Consider the following 24,118-nt stretch of genomic DNA (forward strand, 5'->3'; position numbering starts at 1 on the left):
AGAATTGAGCACTCTCGGTGTTTTGGATGATAATTTGTTTTTTAATGGTGTAGGAAGCTACTTCCAGGGTGAGGAAGTGAATGGGACGTGTACAGGGCCGACAATCGGGCTTAAGATGTTGTGCCCTGGGGTTCTTGGAGGGGAAGTAGGAAAAGAATTGGAATTATAATGGGAGCCCATGGTGAAGAACTTTAGAATTAAGATCAAGAACATACGGGCCGTCCTAAAAAAGAAGTGACCACAGGACATGAGAAACAGTTCGGGGGGGGGGGGGTGGGGTGGAGAAAACTGAACCCTTCAGTGGCCTGGAATGGATGTGCAGGTGGGATGGATGTGAGGTCAGAGCCGAGGTGTGCCCTCCCTTCTGTGCCCCTTGTTCGTCCTTTTTTCCTCTTGTCCTTTGTGTGCCCTTAGTTGCCACTCTTTCATGCCACATTCCCTTCTCTATTGGAGAGGGTCAAGATGTTTTCCCTTAGCCCACCAATTGCTATCTTTTTTATGTCACCTCTCCATGATCTTTACGTGCAATTCAATGAAATATGTTGCATTCTTTAGTCACCACGATGCCAGCATGTTCATGTTGAAAATCGACAAACCTTTGAAACGCTAGACTTGTTGAAAAACACACTTGCTTCTCTTCAGGTCCTAGGGACTCTACCGTGGCAGCTAAGAAATCCCTCTGCTCTTCAGTTCACGTTATGTGTTGGTTGGACTTACTTAGCCCTCAGCCAGAGAGCTCTTGCCATTTTTGACTTCTGTCTGTATCGGCCTTTAGGACGTCTGCATTTCAAATGACTTTTCATCTGAGATGAAATTGTTGGACTTTTCCATATGTTCATGCCATCTTGTCTCTTCTTATTTCCAAACTCTTGCCTACTTCCCATCCTTGACTCGCGATCCCCATGTAGTTTTGCATGCCCTGCAATATTTTTATGCTGTTCATTCCATTTCAGAATCCCTATCAGAGGTCCCAGTCTCAGTCCAGGCTTCCCATTAACCTTTTCAGGGCTCCCCCAGACATTGACAGTAGGCAGTCTCGAGGCATATTTTTGCATATATTGTTATCTTTTTATGAAAATGCATTTCTCTTCAAAGCTATACCTGACTTTTTTGAAAATAAATTTCAGAGTGGTAAATGTCTTTACCTTATTCCTCAAAAAAAAAAAAAAAAAAAGGAAAACTACTCAATAAAATGCACACACTTGCAGGAGAGAGCTCTTTAAATAATACAATATATTCGTAGCACTGCCACTGCCATATGTCAATGGCATCACTCTGCAGACAGAGAAAGCTACTCGGGGCATTTCTGCAGTTAAAGATTTGCTGCGTGTTAAATTTTTCTTTTCATTTTCAGGTTCACTCTCTGGGTTTCTGGTTGGTACATTTAATATGGACATTATCTAGTGAAAATGCCACATTTCATAATGTTGGAACAAAGTTTCACAGTAATTGCCTCTGAAAGACATTTGCAGCTCTGCATTTACAACTCGATAGCTGACTAATTTGTGGCAAGGGCAGAAAAGCAGTGGTTAAGAGAAGAAAAAATTCTCTCCCGTACCCATAATGACTTACGTAGTTGGGCAGTTAGGCAAAATATATAAATTGTAGTTTGATGTATTAATAGATTTAGCCATGAGATATAAAGCCACATGGACTGTCACTCGATTGGGTCAAAGCACAGTGCTACATATGAAATGCTCCCTGTTTGCATCTGTATAATGGGTAGTACATAGATTCTAGTAGAATTAAAGTGCTTATTTATCTTTGCTGTCCCAGACGCCTGCATTGGCTTGATCCAGAGAAAGCAGATTACAAAACGTTTAATGAAGGAAAGAAATTTCAGGTACAGATTCACAGAAACATGGACCGTATTTATTTACTTTTGAAAAAAGTACCCCCAGTGAAGACCTGATTGAGAAGTGGGGAATTGAAAATCCACTAAGCACCAATACTCTCCTGTTTATTTCTGTGTTGTAGGCAAGGCAGCTTAATAGAATTTGAATATAACTAAATCCAGCCACTTAGCGTAGCTGTCTGCCTCCCTATAATGCAATAGCCAAAGGTAATCTGCTTGTTATGCACTTTCCTTTATGATCCCAGCAAGTCCCATATTCTGGAAGCAAATGTTGTATTTACCATAATCCATGAAAGGAAAAAGCCTAGGCTAAAAATACAGAACTGACAAATGTAAAACACTGCTGCTTGCTCAAGTTTTGTAATTGCTCCATAAATGAGACTCGGGCATCTGTGTGGCAGAGATACTTTTATGTATCATTGAAAGAGCTGGCTGAGCTTCAGATGGGCTTGCAGGGGCACCAGGATTCATGAGCATCTCTCAAAGATATTTTCTGCTGACCAAGCAAATAATAACTGGTTGTATGTAGGACTCCCACATTTGAAAACATGATTGCCTGGTGAGTGATTATGTTTAATATGAGAATCGAGTTGGCACAGAACCAATTGGGGGAGGTGGAGAGATTGAAGGGGTACAACTGCTCTGGGAAATCTATATTCTCAAATCAGCTACTGAAGGAGGGTGGGGGTGCAGAAGGCAGGAAGAAGAGAACGGAAGTGAGCTGTGGGGTGACTGCAGAGAGAAGATCACAAACAGTGAACTCACTTCAACCTGAATGTGGAACAACCACAAGTAAACCAAATGGGCTTTAGAAAATCAGCTGGCCTTCTCTAGTAGATGACAAACTACCATCGTGATCAACATAGTTAAGCTTTATTTAGCATTTGGGTTGCTTGAGACCATGTTAAGCTATGTAGCTTCCTTTTAAAGTATGGATTTTATATACTGCATGTTTACTTGGTATGAGAAACAATTAGTATTTATTTATACATTTTCCCACTTGCCAGATATTACTTTAAAACGAGAGAGCATTTTGACACTACCTATACTCTTTCCAAATGCTATTAAACCTGTGAATTTCCTCATTTAATCTTCACAACACCCCAGAGAGATAGACCTCACTGCTCATTCCAGACCTGAGGGATCTGAGACGCTAAGTAATTTGCCCAGGATTAGAGTGTAAGAAAGCTGCAGAGCTTGGATTTGAACTTGGGTCTGGATAACATCAAAACTTTTCCCTCATTTCTGTTCATGGCATTTTATAGATACCTGTTGTAGTATTTTATAGAGACTCATTTTCATGAATGAATGACTAAATGAATTATTTGAATAGGAGTTTTTTATATACATTTATATGAAATTTCCCAAAAGGACCCAAAGTATAATTAATCAAGCTTCTTACTAGCATAGTTTTAGAGACCCAACCATATCTTTACACCTATGCTGAAAAAATAAAATGGATAGAATAATAAGCATAGCTATGTTTCAGGTCTGAATAATCACAACTCTCATAATCAAAAAGGGAGGAAATGTTTTTGTTGCCATCTAACAAACTTTCTTTCCCCTTATCCTGTGTGTAGCCTGTGTGTCTTCTGATTCATTTCTTGGCTGGTCAAATGGTGTTGCAGAGCAGATTGGAGAGGAGTGTTGCTGGACCACTAAACCACATGCCATGATTCCCTCACGGCCGTGTGCTCACGAGCTCTATCTGAATTGTTGCTATCCACATTCCTGAATAATGAAATCTTTCTTATCATCTGCAAAGCCCTTTCAGGGATCTTTCCCTCCGAGGCCAGAGACGACTTGCCTCCTCATGTCATTAGATAGCTCATCTTCCACTTACAACCTGCAGCCGCATCCCTAAGCATGCCCATCCACTGTGGTATAGCGCTTTCTCTGGGCTCCCTGAGACCCTCAGGTGGAAAACAAGGCAGTACAGCAGCCAGCCTGAGGACCCCCCCCCACCATGGCACATAGTGACAGATGAGATCAGAGCCATGTGCTAGGTGAAAGAAGAGGAGGAGCTGAGGGGCACCTTGGCGGTCCAAGTTGATACTCAATTTGCAGGGTGCCTCGATAAAAATCCTCAGAAATCATTAGATAGCATCAGTGCTTCAGGTAGGGGAGATGCCCATGTCCTGTTGATCTATCTGGTCTCTCCCCCTCCCTGTGTGTGCCAGGTGCTCTGCTTAGGTACCAAGGCACGCGGGATGATGACCACAGGAGGGAGAAGGACATGACAGATTCAAGAGAAACTATTACTTGGGATTTCTGGGTTTTTATCTCATGAAGGATGGTGCATTGGGGACAGGAATCCCAGCTTTTCATTTGCTTGGCCGTGAACTTTCAGGGAAACTCTGTGACGAGGCCAGCGGTAGTGGTGTGAACAGAGAACTAGTGGCTGGACTTGGCAAAAAGCGTGGATTATGGTTAGTTTCTAAATGTTGTGAGAACTCTTGTAATTAAGATTGTGGATTCAGAGGTAGGATTAATTAAAAACCAACGCTGCTTCCTTCCTTTTTTGTTTCTCTTACTATGATGAGCCCCAAGAGCTTCTGTAGTCATTAAAAAATAAAATGCTTGTGCAAAGCTTGTCCCCATAAGCCTTTTTGAGTGTGACTTCTATGAATATCAACCAGGAGGCCTTTGTTCACTGGGGCAAGCCTGTTAAAATGAGTGGGCTGTGTCTCATAATCACACGGCGGTATACGTGAGGCACGTGAGCTTCCCTTGTTTTGAATGTAGAATATAAGTTATATAAACATACAATCACTGTTTGCCAATTTTGTTAGGAAGATGTTCTAATTATTATCTCCATGGCATAGAGAAGATTGTACGACTGCGTCACTTGAAAAGCCATTCTTGTGAACACCTGTCCTCAGGGGTGTAAAACTGCCAAGCAGAGCCTTGTCTGGGCTCCTGTAGCAGGAACTCTGGTGTGGTGGCAGCAAAGAGGCATCTCTGTCCTGGAACGAGCCACAGGGCAGAGTGAGGATGGCCTGAAGGTGTCAAGGAAATAGTAGACAGGTGTTAAGAGAGGTTTTGCATGGGAAGCACCAGAGCACCATCAGAGCTACCAGAAGAAGTACTTGCACTTGTTTATTTGCATAAGTTGAATAGCTATACAAGTGCCACCTATAGGATGAGGACTTAGGAAAATCCAGGAGCCCCTTACTCATTAAATTATGTGTACATTGAGTTCTCTTATATTAAAATTGATGAGAATAAACTGGGCACAGTTGCACATGCCTGTAATCCTGTTGGCTCTGGAGGCTAAGGCAGGAGGATTATAAGTTTGAGACCAGCCTCAGCAATTTAGTAAAGCCCTGAGCAACTTAGGGAGACCCTATCTTAAACAATAAAAAGGGCTGGGGTGTAGTTCAGTGATAGAGTGCCCCTGGACTCAATCCCCAGTACCAAAAAAAGAAAAAAGAAAAGTATTCCACTCATACTGAAATTGAGATTTTTAGCAACAAGAACCCTAAACTGTGTTGCATTATTACATTGTTCATTGTTGAGATTTTGCCAGAGGTGGCCCTTGCTTTCGTTTACACAGTATAGAATTGAGGAATTGCTTTTGCTGACTGGTCTAAAATATTAGGCCAAGTGTAAATATTAGAAGTGAATTTTGCCTAATATGCTGCTTTCTCCTATCTTTAACCAATAGAAATGCAGGGCTGTAAATAATTGAAGTAGACACCCATCCAGCTTTAGAGACACATATGAATTTTAATAAAAGTCAAGGGCAGTTTGATACTCTGCTGGCAAAGCGATCCACCCTTTTATATCTTGGGTCAGAATAACATTCTGTCCTTGCTCCTTCTTAAGATGCTGGATTTCCTAAAATGACCATCTTTATTTAAATTAAGGACCCATTTAGAGTAGCTTTAATAATGTATGGTTTCATACATAAGTGGCTTCATAATTTATTTTACCATTATTCTTCTCTGTCAGTTGTGAATGTTTTTGTTAATTAAAGAAACAAACAACAAAGAGCAGGGTCTTCCTCCAGCCAGCCAAGCTAGTCGCCCTTGTTATGAATTTTTGTCTTACAAACAAACGAACGCACCTAAAACTAGGCTGTCAGTAATGGCCAGTTAATGAATTAAAAATGGCCTCAGTCAACCTCTCTGCTCCGGTTTCACAGGGGAACTGCCTCCCCGCTGGAACCATTTATCATGTGTTAACCCATTTAGAAGAGTCACCTGCTCCTGACTTAAGGACCAGTCCCTGCCATCCACACCTAAATTACTGATATGCATATGAAGCAGATCCCCTGCCTTCACCAGCTGATGGAATTTTATTTCCCCACCCGGCTCAATCCACAGCTCTTCAGGTTTTATTTCATTCTAGGTGAAGTTCCTGAAAATCACTGTAAACACAGTGTACATGACCATGAGCTGCTTGGCCAGAGGGGGCAGGGCTTCCAGAAAGCAATGTCCGAAATAAACCCTGAGGCTTTGCACTTTCGGGGCATGGCCTTAGGACACATCTGGTGTTCCTATTATTTCTAAATCTGTCCAGCTCTGCTCTCGCCTACTTTCTTTGGCTCCCAGTGTTCCCAGTGTGTGAAGGTGGACCACTGCCAGGTTGTCCGTGGAGATCTCCATTCTTCGGGTTGCTAATGAAACCTGTGGTGGAAGCCTCCAAAACAAGCTGATCTCAAAGTGCGCGTGTGTCATTATGGGCACATAATTAGGAAGTTACCTCATCCTCTGGCATTCTCCCTGATGCGAATTTCCTCCATCCGCAGGTATTCATTCATTCAGGGATACGCCGGTCAGCTGATTTCTGAAAAATCCTAATGCTTTTCTGCTGTTAAATGTATTCCTGATACTATGGATTCAGTAAAGCTCACACAGTTAAAATTTCCCAGGGGGAAATGTGGTTTCCAAAATTGATACCATATGACCTTGGGAGGGGAATTAAAATTGCTTTTGTAGCCATTTGGATTGTTGTTTTTAATATTTCCGTGTCATCCTGTTCTTGATGAGCGTTCAGGTTTCAGCAAGGGTAAATGTTTCTGTTTGATTGTTGTGTAAGTCCTTCAAAGTAGTTTTGTCTTCCCGCAATCAGTCCTATGGGAAGAAAAAAGATGGTGATTTTTCAAGGAAAACATGAGGCTAAAGGCAGGAACTCGGGTATCGCACTCTTCTGTGGTTTGTGATCTTTATTGTTTGGCATGGTTCCTGACTCTGTCACTCCAGCCTGGCAAGTGTGATCGTTGTTAGATGATTGGGTACCCAGCATCCAGAATCCCAGAGGAACTTAATGTCTTACTATATTTCTTTCCCACCTTGTTTCAGAAAGGCTTCTTTAGTAGCATTTTAATAATGCCACGGAGTCCTCTTCACTCTATTTGATTACCTTTATAAAACTTAGACTTTAAGTTGGCATGTTTTCTAAAAGTAACATTTCCAAAGTGAAAGTGTTGCTTTACCAACAGTGGACAGACAGCACTGGCCTCCTGCTTTGGGGTCAGCAGAATGCACACTGCCTCTTGCATAGTCAGACCTCCACGTTAAAGAGCAAGAAGAAAGCAAAAAGCAGCTGTTTGTTTTCAGCTTTCACTTTTGACCTCACTCTTGAAGCTCTGCCACACTTAAATTATAATCTCCTATTTATTTCCCACGTGTATAACTCCCTTCTCTTCGAGGAGTCTATTTAGCAAATATTGTCAATTCAGGAAAATTATGATTGCAATTTTAGTTGCCCCAGTTTAGAGCTGTCATTTTAACTCTGAAGAACTATAGCAATATGCTTTGTGTCATTATTAGAAATAAGAGTAATCCTTTCCGTAATTTAAAAATACCAACCCTAATAATTGCAGGTGACTTTTCAGTTTCGAAATTGGACTCCCAACACCTTTTGTGACTGATGAGAGATCATGAAAAGTTTTAACAGGAGCAAAAGTAAACAAAGGGTAGTGTTAGTGAATAGAAAGTTCCAGAAAGGAGGAGAGCAGTTGTCGTCAATTGGAGTCATTTGTAAGAGAGGCATGCCTTTCATAACCTTTGTTTCCATGATCACAGATGCTTCCTCACCCAGCTTGTAGTAGTAACACCATTAGGGCTTTCATTTACAACTGAAAGTTTTCAACCTCAAATCCCACCATCCAACGGGAGTTATTGAATCTAAACTTTTTGTCTATTCCTGTATATTCCCTAGATACAGATTGCCGCTTTGACCCTATTAAAGAATCACGTGGCTGGTGTCCTGTATCTTGAGAGTGCTTGACTTCTTTTTCCTTCCATGTCTTTTGTATGAGTGGGGTGGCAGGAAAAGACACTCAGGAGTTAAGTGATGATATCGGAGGCCTTTGTTATCGTTTTTGTCAATAGTGTTTGGTCCGTTTGTTTTAGATTGTTTCATTTTGCTCTGAAACAAGACTGTATTCCTTGAAGTTGAGTGAGGTGGATAGGATCCTGAGCTCTGCAGTCTCCTATCAGCTCAGACCTCCTGCAGACATACCAGTCCTGTACACCAGGGGACCCTGGGCCACACATAGCCTCAAACCACAGTTTAAAACCTCATGGCTTGGCCACAAGAGAAACAGAAGATTATCATAACCTTAAATGAAAAGGACTAAGGCAGCTTCTTCGGGACCAAACCTTAACAAATATCCCTGGGTCTTCGCATCTCCTGATGAACCAAGTTGAGTAGAATGCACAGAGATTAGGGCGCCTAGGAAACATTCTGTTTCTTCTCCTAAAAATGAGAACATTCAGTTTAAACAATCCATCCTTGTCCTCCACCTCCTCCCCAAATCTCTGATCCTGCTGGATCTTGCAAACATGGGGGAAGCACCCACTCCGGGAGTGGGAGGCAGCCCCAGCACAATCTGCAAGAGCCACATGGAGTTACTGGGGAAGCGTTCAAAGAGAAAAAGAAACAATTAGTGGGCAGCAAGAACTTGCTGTTTCTTCAAAGGTTACACTGACAATTCCTGTCCAGCACCCTGGCCTAGTTAAACCCTAGACCTTGGGTTGGACTGCCATAGTTTTCCTTCTGAACAGTGGAGTTGGGTGAAAGGAGCCAGGATGGCAGAGGCAAAGGACTTGAGCAGCCTGCCATCTCTAGCATGGAGATGCAGCAAAGATAATTGCCTCCTCCCAGGAAAACATGCTCATGTAGTCACTTCCAAACGTCAGATGGAAAAGACCATTTGTAGCACCTTTTTCAAGATCTCAAATGTGAGGTTGTACAAGCTACTAAACAATGAAAAATTAAGGACAGTGACAATGTGTTGTCATTGTGTCCTGAACCCAGTGCCTGGCATACAGTAGGTTCTCAGTTAAACAGTTGTTAAATAAATAAAGGAAAAAAGGCAATGACTGGACTAAATAATAGTGGAGGTTATATCAAGGTCAAGGTAGCAGTAACTGTTCAGGAGAAGCTCAGATATATAGATCTGTCTTTTATCCTTATGGAAAGACTTTGATTTACAGAATTATCACTCTTCTAACTTAACTGTTCTTAACTTTATCACCCTTTTAACTTTATCTGAGGATGCTAAAAAGATGTTCTTGAGTAGAACATAAAAAATCTGCCCTAATTCCTCCTCAATGGGATCATCTGTTTTTCCTTCAGTTTCTTGTTGTAGAATCTTCTGTGAAGTGTGCCATCACTCCCAGTTTTGTGACTCCACAGTTGTCACTCTCCCTGACCCACTGAAATTTCAGTGGTAGATGTTTGGTTCTAGACTAGTCCAGGGTGGTTCTGGATACTGGCAATCCAGTTAGATTTATCCAGCAATGTAGAGTGGAGTAGAAGGTGTGGGTTACATCAGTCCAAGTATCACAAGGACCTTCTCAGAATGTCACAGTTTGGCATGGTCAGACTTAGTAAAGGCCTTACCTTCCAGAAACTAAAACAGGTTCCCTGAGCTAGGCATGGTGGCACACCTATAATCTCAGCTACTTGGGAAGCTGAGTAGGAGGATTTTAAATTCACTCAAGCCTAGGCAATTCGGAGGCCAGTGCCTTATGCATTAAGTACCTGGGCCTCTTCAGTCTGGGCAATTTAGTAAGATCTTGTCTCAAAGTAAAATTTTAAAAGGGGCCAGGGATATAGTTCAGTGACGGAGCATTCAGCTAGCATGGGTAGGGCCCATGGGTAGGACCCATGGGTAAGGCCCTAGGTTCAATCCCCAGCACTGCAAAAAAGGGAAAAACAAAAGAGAACTTGGGCCACAATATAAGAAAAATTTCTACTTATGTCTGGGTAAAGAAAGGCATTTCTAGATGTCAGCCACAACGTCATTCAGAGCCATGGAGTGCCTAATTTTCCCAAGAAATGAGCAATTAATATATATATTTTTTTTCTTGTTTAGGTTGACCCACCAAATCTGAGCTATTCTAGAGGGGTCTCTCCCCTCTCTTAAATATAGATAGGTAGATACTTAATTTTTAATATTCTCTTCCAGGGTTTTTTTTTTGACAGGTTATACATATGCTAATAGAAAATAGGCTTATTATTTGAAGCACAGAGCTGCTTGTCACCGAAGCTTCATTAACACCGTTATCACCGCCTGACATTTATCTTATAATTTTCTAGAGCTGACTGTTGTGTCTCCATGGAAACCCAAATTGCAATTGAAACAAGTATGATAATAAAGGCATCCACCAAGATTGACAGCAAGCAAAGCCTGGTTACATTTGTTTATAGTTCCTTCAGTAGCTACAGCTAGAGACAGAATATGCACTTTAGGTGTTCCGAATTAACTCCCTCCTGTCACTGGCTGCACCTGACTCTGCTTAGATGGCAAGTTTATCATAACATCCTTGGTTCTGAGGTTAGTAAAGAGGACACTAATTTTTGCTGGAATCATCTCAAGGCATTATGAATGTTGAATGTAAAATTAACTGTGATTTTTATTTGGATCCAAATGGAAATTCTTTCTGGATGATTTTGACACTGTGAAATGTTCATCAGTCCTTGAACTGGCAGTTTGTGGTACCTGAATGGATTTCTTTGTGGGGTGGGGGGAGCAACCACAGAGTTATACTATTTTTCCCTTGATATCGAGGAACCTGTGCTCTTTCAAGTTCATGACTTCACATCGATTTGGTTGGTGCCTCCAAGCAAAGAGTCATGAAACTGGAGTGGGTCCAGAGTGAATTAATCTGAAATTAATTTGATTCTGAAAGACTCCATCTGGCTGTGTTTGGGAAAGGCAGTTAGACAGATATATAAACACATGATCATCTGTATTCATTGTGCCAGATGTAGTGTCAAAAAATGAAGAAATGGCTTCAAAAAAATCAGCTATGGGGAATTTTGATATAATGATATTCAGCCTCTTAGAATAACAGCCATTATAATTTAGCACATAATCCTATTTTTATTCTTATTTGTTTAGAGGGTTAGATCAGATGATGTACATTTAAAGAAATAAGCAAATTAAATGTCAAAGCTTATTTTAATTGGTGATTTAAGATGCTAAATGGAATTTCTGACATGCGGGAAAAGGAGAACGAGAGAGGGCCTGTATATTTCCAAATCACGATGTGCTATTTGGTATTGATTTCATCTTATAATTTAAGGATTTAAAAACTAGCAAAGTAGATGCCATTTGGACTTCCCCTTTTGATATGTTTTATAGCATGACAAACTACCGTCATATTGGTGTTACTGGGGAACACTCTTGATAAGCTGCCGTGCATACAACTCTGGAATTTTTTTTTTAGTAATTGTCCAAATTTGGCAGTGTTCTTTTCTGTCACTTTTGCAAATTTCTTTAAGCAGACTGTCAGGTGAATGTTTTGGACTACTATCTTGGAACTTAGTGCAATCCCTATAGAGCATCTGATTGCTTTTTCTTATGTCTAGATAGAAAAAAAGCTGGAAAATTCACATTCAGTCCCATTAATGTTATCACAATCATCAATTCTGGACCTTTATTTCCAATTTTTGAACCTCAAATATAATTTGTTGTGATGTTTTGGAGAGCAAGAATTAAATTTGACTTCTGAATCAGTTAGACATTATTGACTTTGGAAAGACCAACTCCCAACTCCTGCCTCCCGTGTCTGCCTCCCCTCTCCCTCATTTCTCCCAGCCAGAACAACCATGGAAATAACAACAGGTAGCTAAAAATAGAGCAGAATCCCAGGGAAAAATTAGTCCAAACAAAGCCAAAGAGTCTCAGAAGCAAAATCCGTTTCTGCATTTAATGACAACAAATTAGAAGGTGCACAAATTCTGACATCGGATCCACCGTGGTGTTAGAAAGTGGCATCCCGGCTCATCCCTAAGGGGGCAGTCAGTCTGATTAGCTAGGTTTGTAGTGCAGTTGAAAGCTTATCCTCTAGGTTCCAATTCTCTTCGTTGTCTGATTTTGAAGAAATTCTTCTGACAATAAATTATATATTTCTTGACTTCCTTGAGCAGAATTCATCGAGCACGATGTTGCCCTTCAGATGATGGAAGATTGTCACTATACAAATTAATGATTTTGCTGTGCTGCTGTCCCAGATGCCTGCTGGGGCATATATCTGTGAGTGGCCTTTACCTGCAAGGCCCCCAGATTCCTGTCTGTGGCCTGTTAGGACAGGGCCCAGCTGTAGCAAAGGCTCCCTCTTGTTTGCTACTTTAATCTCCTGTGGGATTTGAAATGCAGATGACCAAGGCTGTGAAAACCAGCATAAAACAGTCTTTGAGGACCAGTGGAGGCCCTCTCCAAAAGGGCTTAAAGGGCATAAAGAGGACTTTGTGATGGAAAGGGGACTTTGTGACGTGCATTTTTTGGTTACTATGAGATCATTTTTTTTTCTTCTTAACTCTGTTGCTGGCATTTCACAAACATGTGAGTTTGAAGGCATTATCAGGAAAACAAAAAACAAAAAACTACTCCTGAACCTGATAAATCAATGTTGATGGAAATTTGTATCTTTCTTCACGAATGGATTCTGTTTTCTCATCTAAACTACCATCATTAATATGACGTAATTAGTTCCCATTGACTGTCAACTTTTGATTTTCCAGATCACTGGAAGGGAAACGGTAGCATGAGTAATTTTCAGTGCATTTCTGCTAAAACCTCGTGTTGCTGGCTGCCCCCTTATGCCGGTATCCTGTTTCATTTGTATTCCTTGATTGCACGTCATTTTTGACCGAAAAGGGTAGGCAGAAAGCAGATTGGGGAGAGACCCGCCTGAGATTAAATTGTGCCATTGATAGATGATAAAATGAATAATGAATGGGCAGATAATCAATATTTAACGGAAAAGTAGATAGAGTTCTGAATGCCAGCAGGCACATAGGTCAGCAAAGTCATGGTCCTGTAGTTCAAAGTGGGAAAGCCCACTGAACAGGTTCTGCAGTCATTCAGTCATAAGATGGTAGTCAGAATTAGGACAGTGATTGTGAGGGGACAAGAGGAGCCGGCAGGCATGGAGAAAAAACTGGACATGACTCAGTAACTCATTGGTAATAGTTGCATCGACTCAGATTTAATGGGACAGTGCTAGATGCGGTGACATGGTCCTGTATAATAGTGGGGGCAAATCACATAATGTGAGGTTTGTTACTGCATTTTAGACTTGCCCTATTACAGATATTCATTCAGAAAGTACTGAGTTCAAGGCCCTGGGCCTGCCTGCCTGACCACATTGTTTAAACTTGCAACCTTGTACTCAACACTCTCTAATTTCCCTCTATGTCTTATTTTTCTCCATTGAAATAATCTCTTGAATCAAGTTTTACTTATTTTGCTTATCTTCTGTCTCTCTCTAGAATACAGACTCCGTAAGAGCTACTTTATTCCCAATTTACCAATCACTTCTCCCCAGCACCTTGAACAATGCCCAACTGAGGGAGTCACTCCGTGAATATTTATTGAATGAATGATTGAATAAGACGTCCCTGTCATCAAGAATTTCACAGTTTTACCATATACCTGACTGGGGTTCAGCTAATTATTGTTCGTGTGGGTTCAGCGGTCAGAGAGGGGACGAGGTCAGAGCAAGCAGTCAGTCTGGATTATGCACATGTTCTCTGGGAGGCCCTGCTTCTGCACTCAGATTGTTGGGAGGGGGCATTTGAACCAGTAAAACTACCAGGGAATTAGAACGGAAACCTCACTGGAGGAAAAGAAGACAGGACAAGGTTATTTTTAGGTGTGCTGAATTTGAGGTGCTGCTGGAGGGTTCTGTCACAGTAGAGCTGAATGGCCAAGATCAGGAAAGTTGTTTGCACAGTGGCATGGTCAACTGCACGAATATTGGTGAACTGGGAGCCTCTGCCCAGGAGGTCACAAAGTAGGCGAGAGAGTGAAGAGTAGAGATGGACGAGACTGTACCACAGGCTCCCAGGATGTGGTGTCTCAAGCACAGGTTGAAGGACTGGGCAAGGCCACAGGTACACGTGGCCACCACCCCTGCCAGGGGTCTGTGTTGGGCTTCCTCTCCTGGTGGCTCACCAGGTCTTGTGTGTCTAGGTGGGGGCTGATCCTGGGCCACTTTCTCTAAATTCCCAACCCCACAGAGTCACCGTTTTTTTTTTTTTTTTTTCTTTTTTCCATTACGTTGTCAACAAAGTTAAATGGTATAGCTTATTATCCTTTGGCTTTGATTTTTTTAAAAAAAATTTTTTTTTCCAAATTCCATTTAAACATTGACCACAAGAATGCAGTGTGGTTTAGATTGCTGACTGCCCTGTCCCCTCAACAGCATTAGTCTCTTGTTTCTGGTTTACTGCAGCCCTTATATATTGCTCTATCACAGGCCATATCACGTTGAATTTGGGTTTTATATTGAATATACATTTTGACTCTTTTCATTGGCTATGAGCAGCTTAAGGGCATTAATCACATAATTATTTCTCAGACCACTCCTTCAAATCCACCATGTGTTTGACATAAAGCAAGTCTTTATAACTGCGTAAGAATGAGGAAGGAAAGAAGAAAGACTGTGTGTGAGGATGACTTCCCGGGTTTGTTTGAAATCCTGCAAGGGGGAATCACCTGCTCTAGCCAATCAGTTTCCGGATTAAGTGGAGAGTGTTGTGAATCTGCCTTGATGGCTGTTTCTTGTGTAAGTCAGTCCAGGCAAAGTATTTTCAAGGGGCAAAAGCAGGACTGTGTTTCTTGAGAAGCACAGCTGCTAAAACCTGGTCTTCAGGGGGCTAGGCATGGTGCCCCACTGTTTACCCCCTTGAGGTGCTTCCCATAATTCCATCACTTGCTGCTAGACTATGAATGGGGTGGGGGTACATTTTTGTTGGGGGGGGGAAAAAATCAGTGTTTGGGAAGCGTGAGCCGTGTTGAGTTTCCCGCGACATTCGTCTTCATTTTGTAATGATTCGCTTTTCAGTTAATTGATGACCAAACTAATCTCCACTCAATCATCCGAAAGAGCCATTTCCAATCACTTCCTCACAGCAAGCAGGCAGATTCTGCAATATTTAGGTTGGGACAAGTAAATGGGATCAGGTGGGCACCTTATATCTGCCCCAGGAGCAGTTTGCTCATCTGTAAAGTGGGGGCTGTGATCGCCTCAACCAACTGGGGGCAGGTGTCCTCGCCATGGTGTGTGTGCCCTAAATCCCTGTGGAAATGTGAAGGCCTCTATAAATCTTCTTTGCGATGATTATTTCCCAGTTGGCATTTCTAAATGTTCATCTGAAACACCTCCTCCTCCTGTGCAAATGCCCCCTGCTGGACCCTGAGGTCCACAGAACTATTTCTGATAAATCACGGAAGGAAATGAGTTTCCCGGGTGGGGCTCTTTATAACGGATGCCCCTCTGCCTTCCCAGCCAGGCATGCTCAGCCATCAGGTACCCCCTGCATGCCTCCAAATTTACTTCTTTGTAGGGGTTTTCCAGTATTCTGCTTTTTACTAGCAGTCAAATTGAGATAAGGCAATCAGGTTTCCCTTCTACTTGGTGGGGCCAAACACTCGTGCTCTGTGACCTTTTCCATAGGAGCAGTTCCCTGTGAGTCATGGTTGCAATTTACCCTGGTAAACACATGTATAGCTTTTAGACCTCCAACCAAACACAGTCCAACCTTAACTCCAGTAATCTAGCAAAATGCCTGTCTCAAACATGCCCTTTCTTAGTCGTGTATGAAAGAAAATGATGTCTGGTACATTCTTGCAGATTTTTTTTTTTCTTTCACATTTTATCCAAGTCCAGGTCTGAGCACATTACGTGTATGTGTACCTTAAGGAACCTTGAACCTTTCCTTGAGAGGAGCACAGACTCATTTACTTACAAATTGAACATTGGAGGAGAGTTTTGCCTCTTTCAGGTACTTAGGGTATTATTTGCTCCAGTTAATCTTCCATGAGGATTCCCTAGCTGATGCATGGCCGTCTCACCTCAGACCTTTGGGGCCTCATTCCCTAATTGGTGTGGCTGCGACTCAAAAGGTTTTGCTACACAAGATAAATGGCAGCAATACCTCCCAGGTAAATACAGGAGCATCATTATTTTCACATTTTATTGCTGTTATAACTGATATCCAGGGAGTTTCGAGTTTATAAAAAAAAAAAAAAAAAAAAATCAGCCACCCATGATCCCACTGCAGTTAGGATACAGCTGTTTCTGACCAGTAGCAAACTGCTCTGTTGAGAGGCATCAGGGAAGATGGAAGGTTCCTTCACATAGCTGTCAAGTGGTGCATTTAAAAAGGACTTGCAGTTCTCAGAGTTTGGGGTTAAAGGGCAGCTGATTCCTCTTTCTAAACAGAGAGGCTGGGCTAAGTTTGGAATGACAGTGAGCCTCTCCAGGGTGGGGCGGTTCCAAATTTCTCTCTGTTTTCCTGAGGATCATGCAGGAAAAGCTGCTGCCTGCCCCCCAGGTGCCATCTAACCAGTCTATGGGGAAAAGCACGCTCTTCTTAAATAACCAGCACCACCAAGATGGACAAGGTAGAAGACTGTTAATATTGATGAATTCCGGGCTCATCCTGTTGCCCGCCAGAGGCAAGCAGGCCCACTGCCAGGTCCTTTCTTTTGCTTTTGCCTTATACAGCTCCGTCTTGGATAGTTTCCTGTGATAACCAAACAAAGCCTGTTCTTTGTGTGCTATTACTTAAGTACAAGTGATATTAAAAAATGACTCCTGAGCCCTTTGAAAGATTGCTTGTCAGCTGACTGAAATGACAGGACTGCGGCTAGGATATTAGCAAGAGCCCTGGCACAGATTGAGAAAGATGGTTCTCTGGCAACACCCACGGCTGCCGACCTCTCACAGCTCTGTCTGAGCCTGTGGGTTGCTCTCCACAGCGTAGATGACACCTTGTCAACTCTCTGACTTGCATGGAGCTGTCTGTGAACCCGGGGAACATATTGGACACAGAAGGGGAATCACACCAAGGTTTCAGGCAGCTGGTCTTATTACCTAAATTATCTCTTCCATAAGTCAATCTCTGTGTCCAAACCACAACTACAGAATCATAGGAATTAAGAACCAGATGGAAGTTCTTCTGTCTCTTTATTTTACAAGTGAGGAAACTGAGGAACCGGAGTAGTTACCTGATTTCCTGTGATACCACAGTTTAATGGATGCTGAGCTGTGACGAGAACCCAGGCCCACCAGCCCACTATCTACTGACCTGTACTGGAGTACAGATCATTCCTACTTCTGCATTCCTGCTTACTGCATTCCTACTTCTGCAAAACAGTTCCCCACAAAAAATGTTGAGGTTAATCTCAACTTTACTCAATATTTAAAAGAGAAAAAGTGGGGGAGAAGTATATTTACATCTAGAGCTATTTAAATAAAATTAACTAAAAATTGAGTTTCTTACTTGAGTTAGCCACATGTCAAGTACCTAGTAGCCACATACGGCGAGTGGCTACCATATTGTTTTGTGAAGATATGGATCATTTCCATCATGGCACGGAGTTGGAGAGTGCTGATACAGGACATTCTAAGGAACAAAAAATGTTAGGTAATTTCTCTGGCAGTTATCAATAGTCTTATTACTCTATCTTTAAAGAATTTTTCCAAGACAACCCACCTTTTGTATAATTTTTAGTTTAGAATATATGCCAAAGGAGGCATTTTATGTCATTTTTTCAGCATTAACATAATCATTTATGGTCAGTTGGCACTTCTCAGCCATTTTGCAAGTTTGTTGTTCTTGCCCTTGTATAGATAAAGGAAATACAACACAGAAAGTTATCCAAGGACAAGATGAAAGATGAGAAATCTCAATTCTCTTGTTACCATTCTCCAAAAGGAAACCTACAAATCACTAGGCCTTATAAAAAGTTGTTGTCCTGGAATGCATAATAATAACGTGTTGAATCAATTATTATTTTTTATTTCACTTCTTGAGAGGGACCTCAGAAGATTTGCATATCCTCTATTGATCTAGTTCTTTTTACTAGAAAATAGAGTAGGGAAGTAGGTCAGTGCACTGCTAAAAGCAAAAGTAAGCTCATTTTCCCCAACATCATCATATTTTCATCTTGGCTCTGAGACTGATACCAACAATACCCACTGGCTTCGTGCTCTCTGACACGTCGTCCAGTTCCGTATGGCATCTGTCCTAGTGGAGCCTTATAGCTGGCTCCTTGCCGAGGACAGAAACAAAATTGGCACTTGGGATCATGTTGCAATTTACAGGCAAGGTGCCAGCAGAGGTGTAGGTGTCTGTGTCCAGGGCCCATGAGTGGTCACCAAGTCCCTAGGAAACATCCCCCTAGAGAATCCCAGTTCCTGGAATAGTAGGGAATGGTGACTAGCTTTTAAACCTTTCTCCACCCATGTTCTGCAGTCACTTTTTGTTAAGGGTGTGACATTGGAAAAGGCACAATATCTCTGTGACTCCCAGTTCCTTCATCCCTAAAATGAAGATGATTCCAACTGGAACTGTTGTGATATTGTATGTCAAGTACTTGGCAAAGAGTAGGCTATTGATAAGTATTAGTTGAGTTTCAATCTTCATTTATTTTCTTTCTTTCTTTCTTTTTTTTTTTTTTCGAATCAGGATTGAACCCAGGGGCACTTAACTACTGAGCCACATCCCAGCTCTTTTTTATATTTTATTTGGAGACAGGGTCTCCCTGAGTTACTAAGTGCCTCCCTAAGTTGCTGAGGCTGGTTTTGAACTCACAATCCTGCTGCCTCAGCCTCTCAAGTTGCTCAGTCTACATTTCTGCACTATAAAAAGCACTGGGCTGGATGATAAGGATGGCTAAGGAGTGATGAGAAGTGAGTTAGTATTAATTTTCTAAGCCAATTAGATTCTTGTAAGTAGAGGTCTGACTGAGGATCTTTTTGAGATTTAGGGTATCTGTTCCCAAAATTACTTATCCATGAAGAATCACCTCTTTGTGGGCTCTGGCAAATACTCCCAAAGGTTTTGCTATGAAACACATAATTTCTATCTTGCTTAGAAGTTTCTGTACCTTACCCCCATGAGGACAAAAGAAGTCAGTGCATCTCCATTAGAAATGAGCATCAGCCAGGAAACCTGAGTCCCTGGGAGGAGAAGCATAGGTAGATTAGAGCAGAATTAACCAGACTGTTGAAATACAGGTAGGATTCAGGGTAGGGGATTCAGTAACAGTGGGATATGACTACCAATTCCAAGTGACAGCTTCTGATAGGGAGGGTGTGGTGGGGGTTTTAATTTATCTGGACAACAATCATGGCTGGATTTACTTATGGCACTGCCCTGCCTTGAGCACTTGGTGTAAATCTTTGGAATAGTTATTTGCCAAAAGGCAGACAGGAAAGAACGTGGATTTGGATGGGAGATGCTCATGAGTTTGACTGTGTGGGAGTAGACAGGAAGGGGACCCGTGGAGATGAGAGACAGCTTTATGTGCTGATTGGATAAACCAGAGTTTTAAAGTAGCATAAAGGACCCTTAAATTTGGCACCTTCTACCATCTTTCACAGAGGGAGAACAAAGGCACATATGCCCATTTTAGACTGCCTCTTGTTCCACAGCAATTCCAGGGACCTGGTAGGACTCGCTCTTGGCTTATTCCTCCCATGGATTTGCCACGAGCTGTTTACTCTCAACACAAGCCAGGCAGAATAGAATATTTTGCCACATGGTGGATTAGAAATATTTTGCTCTTTGGGACCCAGTGGACATAGGTTTGAATTCTAGCTCTACAATTTATAAGCTAGTCATCTTTGGAGAGGAACTTACTTCTTGGTTATTGGCAACTGAAAAATATACTTTCTCTGAGAGTTGCTAGAAAAATTAAAATCATCAAGTACCTCGCACCGTATTTTGGTATATAAAAATAACATTCTTATGTACAATATGTATTGTGTTTGGATCTATATTGTGAAAATTTAGGATTGAAAAGTAAATTTGTCACTCGTTTCAAATGCTTCCACAAAGAAGGAATTCACAGTAGAAATAGTTGACATTTATAAAGCACTTATTCTGTGCTGTGTTCTGTGACTCTGTGAGATGAAATCTGTTCTTCCCGTTTTGTAGATGAAGGGTCTGAGGCCCAGAGTAGCACAATTAGGAAGTGGTAGTCCCAGCAATCGGAGGCCATGCCCTTAGCCACTGCAGTATACTGCCTCAGGAAGATAAAAAATCTCCAAGCAGCCCTCTGACAGAGATGATAAAATACACACTTACCTACATAAACATCAGAGTTTGTGCAAGACTTGAGCCCTCATCTCAGCTTTCCTTCCTTTAAGGGTCTTGGATAAAGTTATGTATTTTGAGAAAATGTAAAAGGCCACCTATTTGGAGAAGCATTGAGGAATGTTTGCTTTAGAAATCAAAGTTTAGATATCGGACGAGAAAACTGCCACCTGACTCCTTCGTTATATTAATTGTGGTCTGTACAGATAAGTTGCAATAGTCCCATTTTTGAACTTCCGGTTTCTGTTAGCTGAGACCTGTGGCATTGCCTTCCTCTTTGCATTCTAGCTGGTTGTCAACAGCAATAACCACGAGTTCTTCCTGTCCCAGAAATAAGCCTTGCCACACTCCTTGCTTTCAGCATGCTGTGAACACTCCATTCTGTGCTGCCCGCAGCTCTGCCACCTCCACCCCTCTGCAGTCATGGCTCCACAGGGTTAAAGTGTTTGTTGAATTCTCAAAGAGTGATTGGAAAAGAAGTATAGGTGCATAAGAACAAGATAAACGACCTAGCTCCAATATAAACAAGCATTACATTACACCTAAATTGTTGAAAGAAGATTTTGTATTCAATATTTTATTCAGCAGAACATTTTTTATAACAATAAAGTTGATTAGAGGAAGCTCTGAAAAATGCTTCAAGTTAGACAGTCTGATTGTTTATCTCCAGGATAAAAAATAAATAAATAAAATGGTAAAATAGAGGGCTAAGAAGTAGAAATTGAAGTCGAGACCTAGTGAAGAGTATTTTGACATCATTTCTCTCTCTCTCTGTTAAATCTAATTGAGGATTTCTCCTTTCCATAATGTTTGGGTCTTTTAACTGTTAGTGTTGCTTTTCTTCTCCTTCTGTTTTATAAGGGCTCAAGACTAACCTAAATTCACAGCAGATTTAAAGAGCTCTTTTTTTGTTATTATAACAAAATAAGAAACTCTGCTTAAGATCTTTTGGTACCTTCTTACTCTTTCCCTGAGGGTACAGTGAACTCACACCTGCCATTTGCAGTTTAGTTGGAGTCCAGGTGTCCCCTTCCTGATCTTTCAGCTTCTGGGCTGGGGGTAATCATGATCCAGGCTCTGTAGATATGGTGTTTGCTGGGTTTGCACCTGTTCGTGTATGTTGTATTTTCATAGGCTGAGAAGCTAGACCAAGAGCACAGCTCTGCTCTGAGTGCTGCTGAGAGTCAGTCTTCTCACTTGGCAGAGTAGCTGGCATAGGAGCTGTGTCAGGGGGTAGTCAGGACAGAAAAGAAAAGGGTATGCGCTTTTGCTTTGTTATTTACTCTAGTTCAAATTGGTGTGGGGGGTCCAAGTCAAAAAGGAACGTCTTTATTGTCTTGCATGGTGATGGCCAGAATTGCAGGTTTGAAAGGATCAAGTCTCTTCCAAATGGGGGTTTGGGAAGCAACATGAGGAAGACTGATATGTGAAAGCTTATGGTTTTGTTCTTTGTATCAGCCCCAAATATTTACTGAAGCTTGGAGAAGAAAAGACAGACTTCCTTTTTTTTTTCCCTCCCTGCTCTCCCAAACGTGTGATTGTTTAGAACTTAAGTGCAACATCTGGAAGTCAGATATACAGAGAGCAATTTATGGAGTGTGAAAGATTTGAAATATTCAGTGTCCTTTAGTGGGAACTCAACTTTCTGGGGCTGCATTTTTTTTTTCCCCCAGCACAAAGCCGGCAATTCTGAGATCCCTTTGCCTGTCTGAATTAAACCCTTTGTGCCTGGGTCCCATAAACAATGTGCTTTTTAAAGGGGCAGCCCCCTCCCAGCTCTGGCCCTTTTCTCCGGTGTGGGCAGCCAATCAGCTGCGCAGAGCTGCTTTGCTGGAGCGCTTTCCATTCCTAGCAGCAACAACGTACTAATTTGATGCACACATGGATGCCTCGCGCACTCTGCAAATTCATCACTAGCATCTTGCATTAGTCATCTGACGGACTGCCAAGTGTTTCATTTTCTATCCATGTGACTTTATTATTACCACCTCTCTCCTCTCTTCCAAAAATCTCCAAAAGAGGGCGGGGAGTGGGGGAGAGGAAGAGAAATCCAGCAGAAATCCAGCCCTGCCTTTCTCTCCCAGCCAGTGCTGAGCAGATAACACTGCCGGTGCATTGATGGCAGCCTTGCAGATTGAGACCTGCACTTAACTTGCAGCTGCCTCCCAAACCCGGGTTCCGAGATGTCCACGCCCTGGGTGACAGGCAGCGGGGCGCTGCCCTGTGCTCCGGCGGCGATGCTGAACAGCAGCACGCAGTGAAAGCCCCTTGCCGCTGCCGAGGAGCAACCTAATGGTGCCTCTGCTTTGTTTTAGTTCATCAAATTGCTACGACTCATTAGGCACTTTCCTCGTGCTCCTCTCCCTCCTCCTTCCGCCTCCCCAACCCCCACCCCTACTATTTTTTTTCTTCCTGTCCCTCACCCTGCAGCCCTAACTCTGGCTCCCGGTTCCGTTTTTGACAGTAACGGCACAGCCAACAAGATGAACGGAGCTTTGGATCACTCAGACCAACCAGACCCAGATGCCATTAAGATGTTTGTCGGACAGATCCCCCGGTCGTGGTCGGAAAAGGAGCTGAAAGAACTTTTTGAGCCTTATGGAGCCGTCTACCAGATCAACGTCCTCCGGGACCGGAGTCAGAACCCTCCCCAGAGTAAAGGTACTGACAGCTCGGGGCTCCCGGGGCAGGGGTCTCCCAGGTGCCCAGATGGGCATCGCGGGTGTCGCGGGCATCTTGGGCGGGCCACGGCTACCCAGAGCCCTCGCCTGCAGGAGGGAGGGCAGCAGGGAGGGAGGGAGGGCGGGCTGGGAGCAGCTGGTGCTGGCAGCCCTTGTGCTCCGGCTGCTCCTCCCGGCTCCTCCCCCCACTCCCGCCCGCCCGCTGGGACAGGTGGGATGCGGGAGGGAGGGCCTGAAAGCTGCTTGCGCCTCTGTCCGGGCACCTGATTGCTCCCTCGAGGTCACTTTCGAGGCAGCACGGGCTCTTCTTGGGCGGGGTGGCAGCTTCTCTAAGGAATAGTGTTTCTCAGCCTTGTATTTCAGGAGCTAACTCTTTCTGTGCTACCTTTCCGTGGTTTCTTGTGTAATTACAATTGTATTTCACTTTGCCACAGCCCGGAGGGACCTTGAAATACCTTGTCAACTGTTAGAGCAATGCCCTGGTGCAGAGAAGAAAGGGTTCACTTTTAGGAGAGACATCCATGCTTTGGGGCTTAGGTGGAAATCATTAAGTGTGCTTTTTGGAACCAGGGAGTAGCGCCCTAGTGGCTTAAGATAGTTAGCACACCTTCCACAACGCTTGAGGTTTACGCCCTTATCAGTGGTAGGATTAAAGTGTACAATCTGGTGGTTGTTGCTGCCTCCATTTTAAGATAATGGTGATGGGATGGAGGTTGCAGATATTAAAATAGAGGCCAGAAGCCACTGTAGCAGGTGGATGCTTCTGTGTATTCAGGTCCTACTTTGTAAGCTCTGCGCAGAGCTGAATTTAAAACATCTCTCTGCTGCCACTTGGTCTCTGTTGCTGTTTAACCTTCTTCCTTAATAATTTTGTTCTTTCTCTGTTGTGGATCTCCCAACCTCTCCACTTAGGGCTTCTCTGCCCTGTAGATCTCGCAATTTGTTCTCTATGCCTTGGTACTTCTGTCCAGCTGTTGTTTTATTTTTCTGTTGCATCTCGGAAGAG

The 24,118-nt window shown here is 42.7% G+C and overlaps 1 protein-coding gene across 9 annotated transcripts in view; it reads left to right on the plus strand.

Annotated features, from left to right (window-relative positions):
- The window catches only part of Celf2 (CUGBP Elav-like family member 2), a 502,138-nt gene that overhangs the window by 314,464 nt on the left and 163,556 nt on the right, over positions 1–24,118 (plus strand). For 8 of the 9 annotated variants that reach the window (XM_076832242.1, XM_076832240.1, XM_076832238.1 and 5 more), the window contains one exon: positions 22,896–23,092. In XM_076832242.1, the coding sequence (XP_076688357.1) occupies positions 22,896–23,092 (197 nt within the window). Of the gene's footprint in view, positions 1–22,670; positions 22,727–22,895; positions 23,093–24,118 lie in introns of those variants that run through there. The other variant, XM_076832245.1, reaches the window with a different exon arrangement.

Source organism: Callospermophilus lateralis, chromosome 13, assembly GCF_048772815.1.
Source record: "Callospermophilus lateralis isolate mCalLat2 chromosome 13, mCalLat2.hap1, whole genome shotgun sequence".
Taxonomy (NCBI): domain Eukaryota; kingdom Metazoa; phylum Chordata; class Mammalia; order Rodentia; family Sciuridae; genus Callospermophilus; species Callospermophilus lateralis.